The 15,693-nt window shown below is 33.3% G+C and overlaps 1 protein-coding gene across 4 annotated transcripts in view; it reads left to right on the top strand.

The window, feature by feature from the left end:
• Window positions 1-9: 9 nt before the first annotated feature.
• Window positions 10-15,693, top strand: part of Vinc (vinculin) — a 37,727-nt gene continuing 22,043 nt past the window's right edge. For 3 of the 4 annotated variants that reach the window (XM_085202372.1, XM_085202373.1, XM_085202374.1), the window contains exon 1: window positions 10-204. In XM_085202372.1, coding sequence (XP_085058498.1) covers window positions 148-204 — 57 coding nt within the window. In that variant the 5' untranslated portion in view covers window positions 10-147. The remainder of the gene's footprint in view (window positions 205-15,693) is intronic. The other variant, XM_085202375.1, reaches the window with a different exon arrangement.

A 15,693-nucleotide genomic window follows, 5' to 3' on the forward strand; every position in this document is an offset into this window, starting at 1 on the left:
TAAAATTTTGTCGCGTTTTTTGACACAGTATTTTTCAGTTCGCCGTGTTGTTTCGTTGTGTGTTTCGTTATTTTTGTGTTATTAATAATATCGTAAATGCCGTGTTGTGTTACTTTTTAATGATATTTATGTGTTAAAACAGCAATCATGCCCGTCTTCCACACAAAGATCATTGAAAGTATTTTGGAGCCGGTGGCTCAACAGGTGAGTCATGCTATTTATAGAAGTTATACTCTCAATTTTATTCTAATTAACCTCTTATGAGATCGTTACTTGATCTTAAATAAATGTTGTTATTTTGCGTTTATTTTACTTGACGATAACACACAAAAAGTTTTTTTTTCTTATTTTGTAAAACTCGTAAACTTTGAAATATGTAGGCCATATTTATATTTAGCTATGAAGTATAAGCAAAACAATTGATAATAAATTATATTGTCTTAATATACAAATTTAATTTTCTCTACGTGGGCGTAAACTAAATTTTACTGTTTATGTTTGCTTACATTATCGCGTTCCTGCATTATGTCATCGTCGTAAACTTATCTTGAACACATCGAAATCACTATATTCGGCATTGACATACTCTACGAAAGGTGTTTTTTATGGCCAGAATAATGTTTCTTGAAATACCTCTGTAATAAATTTACACTTAAATACTAACTAGTATACTGTATAGTGTTTATTCTAGTTAGAATAATTATATACAAGTAGAAAAAAGTTTCAAATTAAAAAACAACTTTACACCATTATGTTTTAAAAAGTTGCTTGTGAATTGACTACTTTAAAATTAAGCAACAAATAATCTCTTATATTATTATATATGTAATGTATATAAAACACTGAGCTCACAATAAATACTGTATTAGCTAGGTAGCCTAACATGAACTAAACTTGTCATATATAATTCCACCTTACCCGCTTGAATTCACTTTATTATTTAACAAAGCAAATAAGTGCCTTCTAAATTTAAATCTACAAAACAATCTTTGACAATTCAATACTTTATATATGACAAATATCTTTAACTACTTCCTTACTTGAAGTGGCAGGCAGAGACAATTTTTAGATAAATTTAATTCTCTGTGACAATGATATGCTTAAACATTAAAATTGGAAAAATTATGCTACTGCTTTAAAATAACTTTCAACTGCAAAGGCAAAATTAAGTCCAACTGAATACTTTAATTTACCACTTGCATTAACAAATAAAATTTTAGTAGATTTTTATGTGGCGGTAGATATTGAAGTATATTATCACAAATTTTCATTGCATCCTATGCATAATTAATATTAATTAAAATGTCAATCGATTCATACTAATTAAATTAAGAATACTAAATGTAGATGTATACACAGGAAACTAAACAGCTGTTCAGAAATGAAGTCATATCAGAATAATGGGCAATATTTTATGGACTGTAATGTCGCGTCGATTTATAACCTTCGAGTACTGGCACTTGAGTATGAGAATTTTCGTTGTAAAATAATGACACGATGTCAATGATTTTGTAAAGTAATTGAATTTCAGACTCACTAGAAGTATTATAATTAACGACATCGTTGCTTTTTGTCAGAGATAGTTCGATTCAGAAATATGAATGTTTAAATCTTAAATGTGGCCGGAAAAAGCACTTCGTTCCAGTAGCTCGGCTTCCACCACGAAAGAAAACTGATCGGCTAATTATTATACGGGACGGACTCCTTGTAAATAAAATAGGTTTAGATTTCCACCAACAAACAATTGTGTACTTTGTAATTACTGCTTGCTCCGCTCCTTAGAACGGAGCGAGTTCATTTTGCAGCATTGCTCACTTCTGCGCGGTGGGAATCAGGCTTTAACGCTAGATATAAAAAGTGTCTAAAGATAAAAATTAATACTACATCACTAAGGTTTTTTCTTCTTAGCTTCACTCTGTATTACGCACATAGTAGGGTATGCAGTGGAAGGCTGGGACTAGTGTTAAGACATTATAGTTCCCCACTTTCCGCAGAATTTCAATGTAACCATGATGCAAAATAAATTACAAAAGTTTAAAAATGACACATAAACTACATCATTCATTAGTATCAAAGAACATCTCATACGAGTACATGATACCCACAGTTTCTAAGGTTATTAGGGCTGCGTTACAACTGTGAACTGACCACGTTATTTGTGTGCTCGACGCCCTTCACGTGTCGAAGGGAAGGCCGCTTAGGTGTTTTTAAATTAAAATATTAGAAAATGGATACCCAAGTTGATGTCTTGGAGTCAAATCTGCTTGGTTGATTTCAATTGATTTTTATTTAAGTTGGTGTCCGTTATTAGGTATTTTTAAGTGAATAATGTTTTTATGCGGACGGCTTTTCCGTCATTGAGTTTCATCACAAGGTATGATGAGAATGTAATATTTCATTAATAAAGAAAGAAAATATCTATGCACATTGATGCTAAATTTCATGAATTCAAAAAAACTATTTTAAATTTTACTAATATTTGCTATGCTTGTTTCGCTGTAGCAAAGGCATCTTGCTGTATGCGGGATACAGCTAAAAACGTATGTATTTGTTTGTAACATATATCAATTTCTCTATTATATAGTAGGCTACCTGTCATCTAAACCGCAGAAGGCCGCAAGTACGATCAGTCGTCTATCTATACATTGATTAATTCTTGAATTTAAATCATGTTGCTTATATATAAATAAGAAATATGTCAACATGTAAATTAGGTCTTATTTCTAAAAAAATGTATGACTTTGTTTTTAAATAAGACTAAGGCGGTGATTCTTTAAAGACGCAGTGGCAATGATGCCGCCGGAAACTCACATATGCAAGCTTAAGCCGAGATTTGCATTTGTGGAAGATCAGAACAGTCAAAGAATGTTAAAACTTTTAAAGATCAGATTTATTAGTGTCACCTAAAATAGGTGTAATAGAGTTATGTTTAATCTTCTTCACTTCATAAATATTATTTGTTTATGTGTCAATCAAGGATTTTTAAGTTAAAATATTAGGAGATGACAATGTCAGAATAATTTTAATATGTTTACATAAGTATTTTTGTCCCACAATATAAACAATTACTACAGTCCAAATATTGGTCAATTGAATTATTCAACACATAAATTATTGTCTCAAACAAAGAGCAGGTGGTAGTTCATAACATTGCTAATTTTACCCGATGACTCACACCAGGCCTCTCGCTTTCAGCGTTTTCCCAACGCCTACTGGCGAAATATAACATGTTAAACAAAATTGTTTCGTAATCTTAAGAGTTATTTTCCCACCGATATCATCAATGGATTTTAATGGTTTGTAATATTTGTACTTGGGAATGCCGATGGTTTTAGAGTAATGTTTCATTTTCAATTGCAAACATTCGCCATGACGCGTTGTAGGCAAATAGATCATGATATTAATAATTAGCCAGTTCTTGCTCAGTCTATTTTACAGATATTGAGTATTGGTTGACGTTCCTCCCACTCCCACAAACACTTCCTACTACTACAACAGTATAGGTACAAAACAAACGTAGTGAAAGGAAACGGATAAGAATATTTGAGGATGTCCTAATATTGGATCACAAAGCGCCGTCAGACTCGCGACAGCGACGAAGCCAATTATCTCAGTCTGCTCGCTAACCGGTTGGAGTCACCGGGAACCGAACGAGAATAGAACTGCATAACTGTGTACTAAATATATGTCTATACGTAGCTAAGACGTATTACGAACCCTCGTATATTCCAATATATATTTTTTTGTATGTTTGTTGTGAAATGAGACAAAAGTTGTCACCTTTGGTTTTTAAGATTTATGCCACACATATATGGTGTTATGAAATGGAATGGGCTAAAACCCCATTCTCACAAGGACAATCAATTTTTATAATGAAATGTTTATATTTAAAATATTTCCGGTGCTCCGATCTTGTATAACAAACCAACACGATCACCTTAAATGCAGAAATTTAGGGAAAGAGTAACAGAACATTTTTTTTTTACGTACTCCCCAGAATGGGGTAAAAGTAGAAAGTTGTTATGATATTTAGTTATGATTCAAGACTGACAAAAACATGCAACCACCTTTGATGCACACATGACGAATAATAAACAAGCCGGTTCCACTGCAGTCTCGAGAGCTTAGTGTCGTCATTGAGTCAAGTACTGGTTTAGACTTCCAAGTAAGTCTTGTAGTTGCTTTTGGTTATGGGTTAGAGGATAACGATTTTAAGGACTAACTATTTTATAAAGAAACGTAATCAATTGCTATTTGTCCATTTTAAGATTGGTCTAATAAAACTTCACTTCTCGGCAATATAATTCAAACAAAAACTTTACGCTTAATAAAAATAATCTTTACGCTTTATCCCACTCCGTTCCCCACTTTCTGTCCAATCGAAAATGGGAGGATGTGAGTTGCGTGAGCTGAGAACTTGGTAATTTGTGTTGTTCAGAAGAAAATACGTACTATATTTACATTATAATATACCTACCCATTATTTCACACACTGTCCATCAACAACAAGAGTATGTACAATTGACACACAGTCACGGAAGCGTATAAAATTAGACCGATTGCATCGTTACATGGGAATCGCCAACAATAGCCGTCGCGTTTATATTCTTGGTGCATCGCCGCGGGACTTCCTTATGCAATTTCTTGAAGTATTAAGTAATTTTGTATTATGCTACAACTCTAAATAATATTACACATCTTCTATTATTACTTGAGTCACTTTGTTTTAAATGGTAAACGTGAGTAACGTTTTTATAACCTGTAATTACATACATACGCGTAGTTTTCCAGAATTTCATTAAAACAACTCCAAATTATTTATTATTCGCTTTACCTTCATCATTCGCTCATTCTCCTTATAAAGCTTGTTAGTCACATGTGTACACACAATTATGTCCCTATTTCGGTGGATGTGTTTGTGAAATCTTCTGATATTTCAGACAAGGCTATAAAAGGCGGAAAGAATGAAAAGATTAATTTTAATAAAAATTATAGTAAATATGGTAGAACTAAGAGAAGTTTTCTCGAAATTCCAAACGGACCAGGAAAAAAAGAATTAATTGTTTTACGTATAACTTTTAAAAACCAATTTAATTGTTCATCTCACACTCGCTACCTTGACTCGCATCCACCTGCACTCGACGCCGCCATATGGCTGGAACACCCGCGCGTCATACAGCCTCGACGAAATAGCGCCTTTGTTTTGTCACGTCGCCGTTTTGTGACACTTTTAGCTTGTGTAACACTAATGTTAGCCTACATCAGGTCGGATTCTGAACTTTCATAGCATTGAGGTCATTGTGGCGCAGCGGCACACCGTTTGACTGTAAACGTTGTGGGTTCGACATTTTCATTTCCTCGTTCTGGTAACTAGATAAACCGGCGATAGCTCAACGATAGAAAATGGTAAACAGAGTTTCTCAACCCTAGAATCCTTTAAATCTGCTGTAAATGTATTTTACCAGTAATCTTATTTAAAAAACTTTGTTTCGTATAGCATATTTGTGTGTTTTAGAGTTAGTGACTACATACTCTTATTCTTGATATTGATTAGAGAAACGTCTTCTAGAGTCCAGCGATCAAAGTGCATCGTGATTATGTGTTACTTGCGATTTAAAAGTCATCCTACCAAAATACTGATGAACTTAACTAAAGATGAGCCAAGCGATGTTTGTGGGTTCAATTTATCTATTGTAACCTTTATATTTATTATAAGACGCCACTGTCGTGGCTCAGGGGCAAAGGCGTGCTACTGTAAATGCGACAGGCTCTGATATCGATAGCTATTCGTGGGAATATATTTTATATTTTTATTTTCCCGCTCTGGTAGATAGAGCGGCGTTTACTTCCGCCGTTCAATGCCTATGCTGCTACGCGGGAAAAGTGATCTATAGTATAATGTTTGGTAATGAGCCTCCTCATGTAATTAGTTAGGTACTTGATAAGAGGTGTAAGAATAGTTAAGTTCACTCTGGTTTTGAATGTAATTGGGACGGCACGTGGGTAAGTTAATCTAACGAGAACTTGACCTGACGTTGAAAATAAAAAAAACCTATATAATATTTATTTAATACAAGATTGATGGTGCTTCAATTTTTTTGTTTATTTTGTATTGACAAGTATGCAACAAAGTAAAAGTATACATGTGAAGTGGTTATTGTTACAGACCTTGAAAGCTACTCTTGTTGTATTAATTAGGTTGAGCGTGGAACTACAAAATATATAAGAATAGGTATCTGATTATACTTATTAAACTCTCCTATTATATGGATGACTGCGCGATTTGCAATGCCTCGAGATTAGGGGGCAAAGGAGAGGGGAGTGTCCTAACATTTAAAACGCGCGGAGCGCGTGCCAAGTTTCTGGGTTTCAGAACTGGCGAGCAGCACCGTGTGTTATTTTACACGAACCATTTGAAGCCACTTTTTACCTATTCGTAACTCAAAAACTATTCCACCTAAAGCTGTCATATTTGGCTCAAATATTTAGACCCCCTACCTGTATACGTGCATAAAATTTCATAAACACAGCTCAAACAGTTATTTAGATAATGACGTCCAAAAATCGTAAATTTTTAGGGGGGTGACTGACCTATAGACCTTAATGTTAACCAAGTTCCAGATGATCTAGAATGGTGAAATTTAGCATCCGGTTAAGTAATTGGGTGTATGTCAAGGGAAAAATCCGAAACTAGTATTTTTTTAAATATTTTCTTATAATTTTTCAATAAATAGATTCAATTAGGAACATTTACTTATAGCACCTGTAATGAAAGCATAGCAATCAAAGTTAATGATAACTGATTTTTAGGCATAGCGCCTGCCAACAAAATAAGAGCAATGCATTATTTATATATATTTGCTTTTATTTATGTCACACGTTAGTAAATATTTTATTTGTTATGTAGACTAACTTCACTATTACTTACTTACGTAAGCCATCCCAAACAACACGATGCTTTCAAGTATATTTTAAGATAAGATATGTCTCCATTTGTAGCTGAAAATGACTCTAATTTATGTCCTGAGAAAGCCTGTCATCATGTGGACTTCAAGGGCTTCACGTAAAAATATAAAAATATAATAAATGGATTAACATCCTTCATTATTATTTATTACTAGCGGACGCGCGCAGCTTCGCTTGCCTATTTAAGGGTGAATTCTAATAACCCATAAAACATGTGTTCAATGAAATATTTTTAAGTCTAAATTTCAAATTTTATAATAATCGGTGGCGTTTTAAAAATTTTTCTATATAAACTTTCAACCCCTTATTTGCACCCTTAGGGGGTTATTTCTAGAAAACCATACAACATATGTTTAATTATATACGTTTAAGAGTCTGAATTTCAAATTTTATGAATATTTATGAATATTTGCACCCCTAAAGGTTCTCTCTAGGGGGGGAATAATAAGAGGGGAGAATTCTAGAAAACGATGAAACACGTGTTCAATTAAATATCTTTAAACATCTAAATTTCAAATTTTATAAAAATCGGTGCCGATTTAAATTTTTTCCATAAAAACTTTGAACCGCTATTTCATCTCTTTAAGGTTAAAATTTTTCGAAATCCCTTCTTAGTGGATGTCCAGATTACGAAAGTAAACTTTTGTCCAAATTTAACGTTTCTACCATCAGCGGTTACGGCTGTGCGTGCGTCTTATCTCAGTCAGTGAGGACAAGTCCTTTTATATATATAGATAATTTAAACATTTTAGTACTTATTATACTAAGAGCATTTGCATAGTCGATTAACGTATTTGATATTAAATACCTGAAGAACTTTTATTAAATTAGTGAATCACTTTTACATTTTTAAATATAAATTATTATAAAAAAGATACATTTAAAAATATAAAAAAACCACTCTTCCGAGGGCGGGACAAGGGTCCAAGCCATCGGTGGCTAGGGCTCCAGAGAGAGGAACCTCCGCACAATACGTGCCGTCTCAAGTAATACTGCCTTCTGTATCCGGTTCTTGATCCAACAGCTAAGCGATAGCCTCTTAAGGTGTTGGTCGAGGCTTTTCGCTATTAAACCGTTAACCGAAACCACTATCGGCACAATGATAACAAATTATTATAACAAATTATTATTACAATATTTAAGTACTAAGTCCTATAAGGGTTCTGTTTTATTGCTTTCGAGGTACAGAATCCTAAAACAGAAAAAAATACACTAAAAAATAAATATAAATAAAAGCTTTTAAAAAGTAATTATATTGATAGAAATATATATAAAATTTAATAATAATATACTATCTGTAAGGTCAGTCGTGGCACAGGGGCATAAAGTGTGACTGTAAAACCTGACTGGTTTCTGGTTACTAGTTACTGAGTGTTTTAACACTAGGTTCTCTCTGTCTACTCTTCTGTGTGCGGGATACAGAGTGAAGCTGATTTGATTTTTATTTTGAAACATTGTCAGCCTACCAGCTATCTTAACAGAAGTAATTATAAAGTAATTATTTACAGTAAAAATTTAAGTAATTGTTAATAAAAAAATAAGAGAAAAAAAGAGAAAATAAAAAATTACTTAAACAAAATAATAAAAAAAACCAAAATGTGGTGTCGTGGGACACCAGTTAGGAACGAAGTTCGACGAACGACGAGTCCTTCGGCTAATATAGAATCGACACAAATTGCAAAAAAAGTCGTGCTCAATTTTATGTAGGTTTTCTTGATTTTTCTCTTAAATTTTGCTGATTTGTTTTTATTTAAGTACAAGAAAGTATTTAGAAAATTCAGTATTTTAGGAAATAATAAATTACTTAAAATAAAAAAACTTCGTAATTCAAATTATCAACTAAAAAAAGAAAGAGGGAGAAAGAGAAAGGTATTATACATTACTCGTCTGTGTATGCGACTGTCGCGCCTGCGCACGTCTCATTTAACGGTTTTATTCCACGCATTTTTCTTACGGTTTTACTATCACATTTTTTTCAGTTCGTTCACGCAGCGAAATCCCTATCCCTTCCAAGCCTGCCGTAAGGAACTTCGTTCCAATAAATAAATCCGCTTTACGGTGTATCCCACACATAGCGGGCTAGACAGAGGGAACCTAGTGTTAAGACACTCAGTTCCCCTCTTTCCATCGAACTCTGGAGGCATTGCGTGTTGAGTTATTCCAACAAAATAATAAAATTAGAAAAAAATAATAATAAATTTATCAGATTTCTAAACGCAGCATACATTAATTACTTTATAATCTGACAACTGTCATTTAATCAACAAAATAAAAACTATAGTCGAGATTCATAGATAAATATAATCTAAATTCATATATAATTAAATATCATCTTAAGAGTAATAAAACCTAATATTATTGACTATAATAAAAAAAGTAAATATCTAATTATATTAGATACATTTTATTGTACGAAGGCGCTCATATTTTAATGGTTTTTTTGGCCTGGGTTTCATGATTTTACTGATTTTAGGAACACTTGTGAAAACGGCAGAGAACGAAGTTAACCTTGGGATCATATCAATTCAGATTGGTACCGTCAGCACTTAATAAACTTATTGTTTATATTTTTTCCAAGACATGTTGAACAATGAGTCGTTCAATAGAATTGCTTGTGGGTGAAACAAGAACCTTACACCGAATTGTTCCAATGCCTCCCGATGGGAGCTGTCTCTTCCATGCTTTTGCATATTCTTTGTTTGAGCGTATTGATATACAACAAACTAATAAATTGCGCGAGACTATAGTAGAGTACGTATGTCGTAACTGGAATGATTTAAGTATCTACACTAGCGCTCGAAACGGGAATCCTTACTCTTCTAAAGAAGACATGCTTTGCTTAACTACGTACGGAGCTACTTCCGAAATAAAGGCTGCAGTAGATTTGTACAATATTAAGATAGAAGTGTATTATCACAATGGTGTCCTACTTGGTTTATTCGGCGAAGAGAAATGTCCTATGAAGCGCTTACTCTAAACTATGTTTTAAAAAGAGCAACTCTTGAGTTTCTTGCTATAGTAGCTTCCTATAGGAAAAGTACTTGTAATGGCCAAATTGAATAAAGAATATTTTGATTTTGATAACATTATGAACCTTCCTACTTATAATTTCTGTACAAAAAGTAATGATATCCCATCAAAAACATAAATGTAAAAAGAAAGCCAAGTTCTGTAATAAAACGTATGCTTTCAGCGATAAAAGAAGTGAGATGTAAATGTATGCCAAGTTCAATGGTCAGTCCTGAAATTTATTTTTAACAATATAAAATATTTTATAACAACTGAAAATGCCCATTCTTCTTACAACTTGGAGACTTCATTTATGTGTAATATCTGACTTGGCTAGTTTTCAAATTAATTTACATCGATATTAATGAATGTATTCAAATTCTATTCTATTCTATTCAGATTCTATTGTAAATTCATATGAAAACTAGCCAAGTCAGATATTACACATAAATAAAGTCTCCAAGTTGTAAGAAGAATGGGCATTTTCAGTTGTTATAAAATATTTTATATTGTTAAAAATAAATTTCAGGACTGACCATTGAACTTGGCATACATTTACATCTCACTTCTTTTATCGCTGAAAGCATACGTTTTATTACAGAACTTGGCTTTCTTTTTACATTTATGTTTTTGATGGGATTAGTTTTTCTCTGTCAATCTTGTGAAGTGAAGATGTTAGGCCTATTAATTACCTGAATTATTATAAGCCAACTCTTATCACGGTATGATAGAGTCGAGGACGAAATGATTTAATACTAGGCTCTCTTTATTTACAGCAAATTTAAAAATCCAGCCATGAATGAGTCGGACGTGCGCAGCACTAATTGTTCATTATATTTCACATTTGCTGCTGGGGAGTCTCCGTAATGATTTTATTTATTCTGGTTTTTAGTATTTGTTGTTATAGAGCCAGTGGAAATACATATGTTACATCCGTGAATATTTCAATTGTCTTAGTATGAAGATTTGTGAGATGATTCGTCTGGTAAACTATCTCACGGACGGACAGGCAGACCTTTGGATACGGTATCCTAAACACTATTAACACCGCATCTCTATGCGGTTGTCACTACAAAATATGGCGTTAAATTGCGCCTCTTAACATTGAAGAACTGAGTGACAGAGACAGTGTCAGGATGTCTTATCCTGCGATAAACAGAGAACAATGTCAAGAAACTCCGTGCGGTAAAAAGCGAGAAAGTACTTTCTCTAAAGGTATAGTTAGCTCTAAATATGTTATCCATAGAACGCCCATTTACATTTAATTTTCATAATGATAAGAATATTACCTAAAGCATATTTCACTAAAATATTACACGAAAAGGTTATCCTTTCACATTTACGACTTTTATACGCTTGTCTTTCCTATGGACCTTTGAAAGTGACCTAATATGAGTTAAAGGTGAAAAGAAAATTATTTTTTTGTTTACAGTATTTTACATTCCTAGAAGCCAGTATGAATTTGGCAAATACCCCAAAAGTTCGTGACATTTGAAAGTTTTACACCTTAGGTGATTATTAGTAGGTAATAGTTTCGTTGTTAGTGCTTGGCGTTTTTATTCGTTATTACCGCGCGTACGCGAACGCGGCACGCTGTGCCCCGTTACCAAAGCAAGAAAAAAGAATAAATTTTCATTTCCTCGAGTTGGATTCGAACTCACAACATGCCACGTTTAGTCGCACACCAGTGCCTCTACCTATCTAATATAAAACCACATATGTATCTCTTTCAATGTACATTGTACAACTGTACATGTTAATAAACATTTTACATTCACTCCTAAAGGACAAAATTTTCATAGTAAAAAGTTGCCACAAGCCAATAAAGCAAACACGGGAACAAATAAATGAGTGTCAGGATCTTAGTTAGACATTGGGGATTCGCCCTTGCATGTTCCCCTCGAGTTATTTAGACTGCAGTCCTTCTACGTATCGTGATTCATGCTAACTTTGTAAGAGCACGAGCAAAGTATAAGAAATTTCATGTACATTAACTTAAAAATGCCAAAAAGAAATGGTCGTTTATATAACAAAAAAAGCTTTTAAAAAGGTGTATTTCGACACTATAAAGGAAGTCAAAATTAATAGAGTACTTGCGGTTGACCTAGAATTATGAAATTTGGCAGCTAGCGTCTACAGGTAGTACTAGTTTAGGAAATAATCTGAAAATTATTTCTTTAAATTAATTCTAAAAAATAAATAACCTTAAATTAAAAGGTGGGCAAAATTTGGTATCGCTAGTTTAAGTGAGGTATCAAATGATGAGGGCTCTGGCTAAGCTAAACCTGAATTACAGAAAAAACTCGTGACCTCCAATTTTTTTACGGAACCCTCGATGGGTGAGCCCGGTTTTTTATTGTAAAAATTCGCTCTCAAATCAGGCCAGCTGATATTATAGAACTGAGAGAAGAGAAATCCTTCAAAGTAATATTGTACTAAAAAACATTGATATTTTTGACTCCTTTTTACAGTAAAATATGGTTTTATTTATATTTAGAATATTATATATTTCTTACTGGAGTTGACCTTTGACACATTTTGCACATTGATTTTGATTAGGTCTCTAGGTACACCCATCCAATTTGATGACTACACAGACTACACACCCAGTCGAGGCGATAAGGACCCTCATCAAAATCTATTGTTTTGAATGGAAAGCTCGCTCCATTTGATAGTTTAGTCATATACAGATATTCATTTATATAGTACTAGTCGTTGCCCGCAATTCTGTTTGTGTAGACTTTAAAAATTATTTAAGCTCTTAATTTTTTTTTGTCTCCATCTCATCTTCAAAATCATAATGAAAAACAATTTTTGCGTTTAGGGATCGTTTGAATTTAGAACCATATCTTATTCACATCAATCATACTCACATCATCAAAGTGTATAACATTATAATTTACCATGTCAAAAGTTGGAGCAATTAAACGAACGTCAGGGAAGCTCAGGGAAGGGGAGACCCGCCCTGTTTCTGCGGCGCGGCGGCCCAACCTTTGCGTCCATCTTCAAGGGCGTAAGGCACTGCAGTAATAAATATTTCTTAAAGGCATTATTTTAAAACTTTGATAGACTTTAATAACTTTAAAAAATAATGTAGTGATACCTTAAGAATGTTCTATATATTGTATTGTTTAGTTTTGTTGTTTAATGAAAAACGGAGGCCATTCGTGGCGCAGGGGTATAAGGGAGATAACAATTCCTCTAGAGTTCGGCGGAAAGTTCGAAACGAAGTGTCTTATCTCTAGGATCCCTATGTCTTATATTTTTCCCTATGATTTGATTTTTTTTATTTAATGAATAAATAGAACTATTTACGTGTAGGTACTTGCTGTAACCTTAAGTAGATATGGAAACAGTTTATTAAATCAATTTGTCGTAATTTAGTCTCGTCTTCAACTTATTCTTTCAGAAACATTTTTGTTTATTTTATGTGAATATGTATTGTGAAATAAGTATTTATGTTTTCAAAGTAAAGTTGTCGAAAAGCACGTTTTGGATATTTGCCAAATGGCTTCTAGGTATGACTATCATCTACCTTCAAAAGCAACCTGAAATTTATATCAAAAATTTGTGTTGCAATTTGTAGAATTTATAACTTTTTTATTACTTTTATAAAGAAGATATTTTGATCTACTTGCATGATATGTACGATAGTTGTAATGTATAGTGCTGTTCTGTATTATTATACAGTGATTTATAAAAAGGAAAAAGAAACCTACAGAAACCTTTTTACCCGCGTGACAGGGTAGGCAAACAATCAATACTATATACTTATTTATTCCCCCGAGTAGTGGATGAACCCACAAATCACGAGTCCAGTCAGACGCAATTTCACAGGCCACGCTAATTTAATAGCGATTTATTATACCTTTACTTCTAACTTTAGAATCACGCTGTATCCTGCACATAGCAGGGTAGGCAGAGGGAAACTAGTATTAGGAGACTCCATTCCCGTTAAGACACTTCCGTTCCCCATTTTACACCGAATACTGGAGGCATTGTGTGTTGAATTATGAGAAAGTTGTAAAAAATATATCTTCTTAATATTCTGTAAATATTAAGTGACTAGACATACTGAAAAGTCACTCACTTTTAAAAATAATGCAAGTTTTAAACTTACTTTGACTCAAATAAAGTTTTATATCTATTTAGTGATAATGTTTAAAAATCCGTGAGGTGTCTTCTAATAAATTATTTTGCATCATGGCTTTTGACCACAAATAACTATGAGTCATTTATGATAGGTGTATAATGTATTTGAGCCATGGCCGTCATCATCATCAGCTGGCAGTTTGTTGAAAAGTGGCGGACGGAAATGCCTTAATGGGGAAGGAGTGTCTTAACACTATGTTCCTCGATCCCCTCTGCCTACTAAGAACTATGTTTAGATTTAAAAAAAGATTTGGATTGAAAATAAGTTTTAGTTTTTTTATTTGAAAGAAATTGTTAAATTTTGTGTCAAAAAGTGTCAAATTTTTATTCTTACTAAGAACTAACTAAAACGTTACTATAGATCGTCAATATCTGTGAAACTACTGAAAGATAATAGTAAAAAGCTCTGTCTCCATAAGCGGATGTTTGCCGAGCGCTATATGGTTACTCTTCGAAAGTGAAAGCTCGTACAATCGCGCTTTATGTTATAAGGAAAGTATGTACTCGTAAGTTCAGTTGTTCATGCACAATATGTGGTGAGTTGTTGAATATTCCATGGTGATGACTGGGTTCGAAAATCATTTTGTCTCAAATAATTAGATTAGATAAAATAAACTTTAAGTCTTTATTTACAACTATTTCTGACTGAAACCAACGCTTATCGCGTGTTATGGGAACAGGTACAGAACTAAGAGAGTGTCAACGACATCTCTCACGTTTACCAATACGGGTTCAATTAGGAAGAGAAAGCTGTATTGCTGCAACTATTATTAGATATTTACTTTTATTTGCAAGAAGGCTGTTTATACGTACTCTAAAATTCACTTTGCAAGATGTTATAAATATTAGTACCAATACGTAAGTATATGGCATTAATTTCTGTTATTTATAGAAATTCTCGATTTCGGGCTAGCGGACAACAGGTTGTCTTAACACTAAGATTCTCTCTGTATCTTTCTCTGTACAAATCATAAAATACTCTTATAGGATCACCTGGTTGATCGTCTGTGAAGACCAGACTTTGACATGTGCCGATGTGTGACGTTTGATACGTTGCCTAGAAATACACAAAAACGTAACTTTTAAGTTAACTTCATCAAAACATATAAGCATTGTTTTGACTACACTTTGTATGAAATTTGCCCCACTTACTACGTTTCTGAAGTTAGTTCAAAATCATCCGTTACACGACACCCGGATTTTTTATTTATGGTGACATTTTTACCTATAAAACAAAAGGACTTTGCTTCTGTCATGTCATCTTAGAAGAAATAGGGCTAAGATGACAATGCAACGCCAGAATTGGCATTTAATTCTTAATTAGTTCTTAAATAGGTCGGTACAATTGGATAGGAATTAGTTCAAGAATTAGGGTAAATTCAAAAAGATCTAGGAATACTGTGACTAAAATTACTGTGACTATGTTTATATACAAGATTTTTTTGCTTCAAGCTTTATCTAAGATATAGCTACCCTACCCTGCCTAAGAACCTTGTGCTAAATCTCCGTTCTTTCATTTTCGTCTAAATTTCGCTTTTGGTCTACTATGCCGTGAGCTTGGAGGAA

This window comes from Heliconius melpomene, chromosome 18 (assembly GCF_056956725.1).
Source record: "Heliconius melpomene rosina isolate 202511_hmr_F chromosome 18, ASM5695672v1, whole genome shotgun sequence".
Taxonomy (NCBI): Eukaryota; Metazoa; Arthropoda; class Insecta; order Lepidoptera; family Nymphalidae; genus Heliconius; species Heliconius melpomene.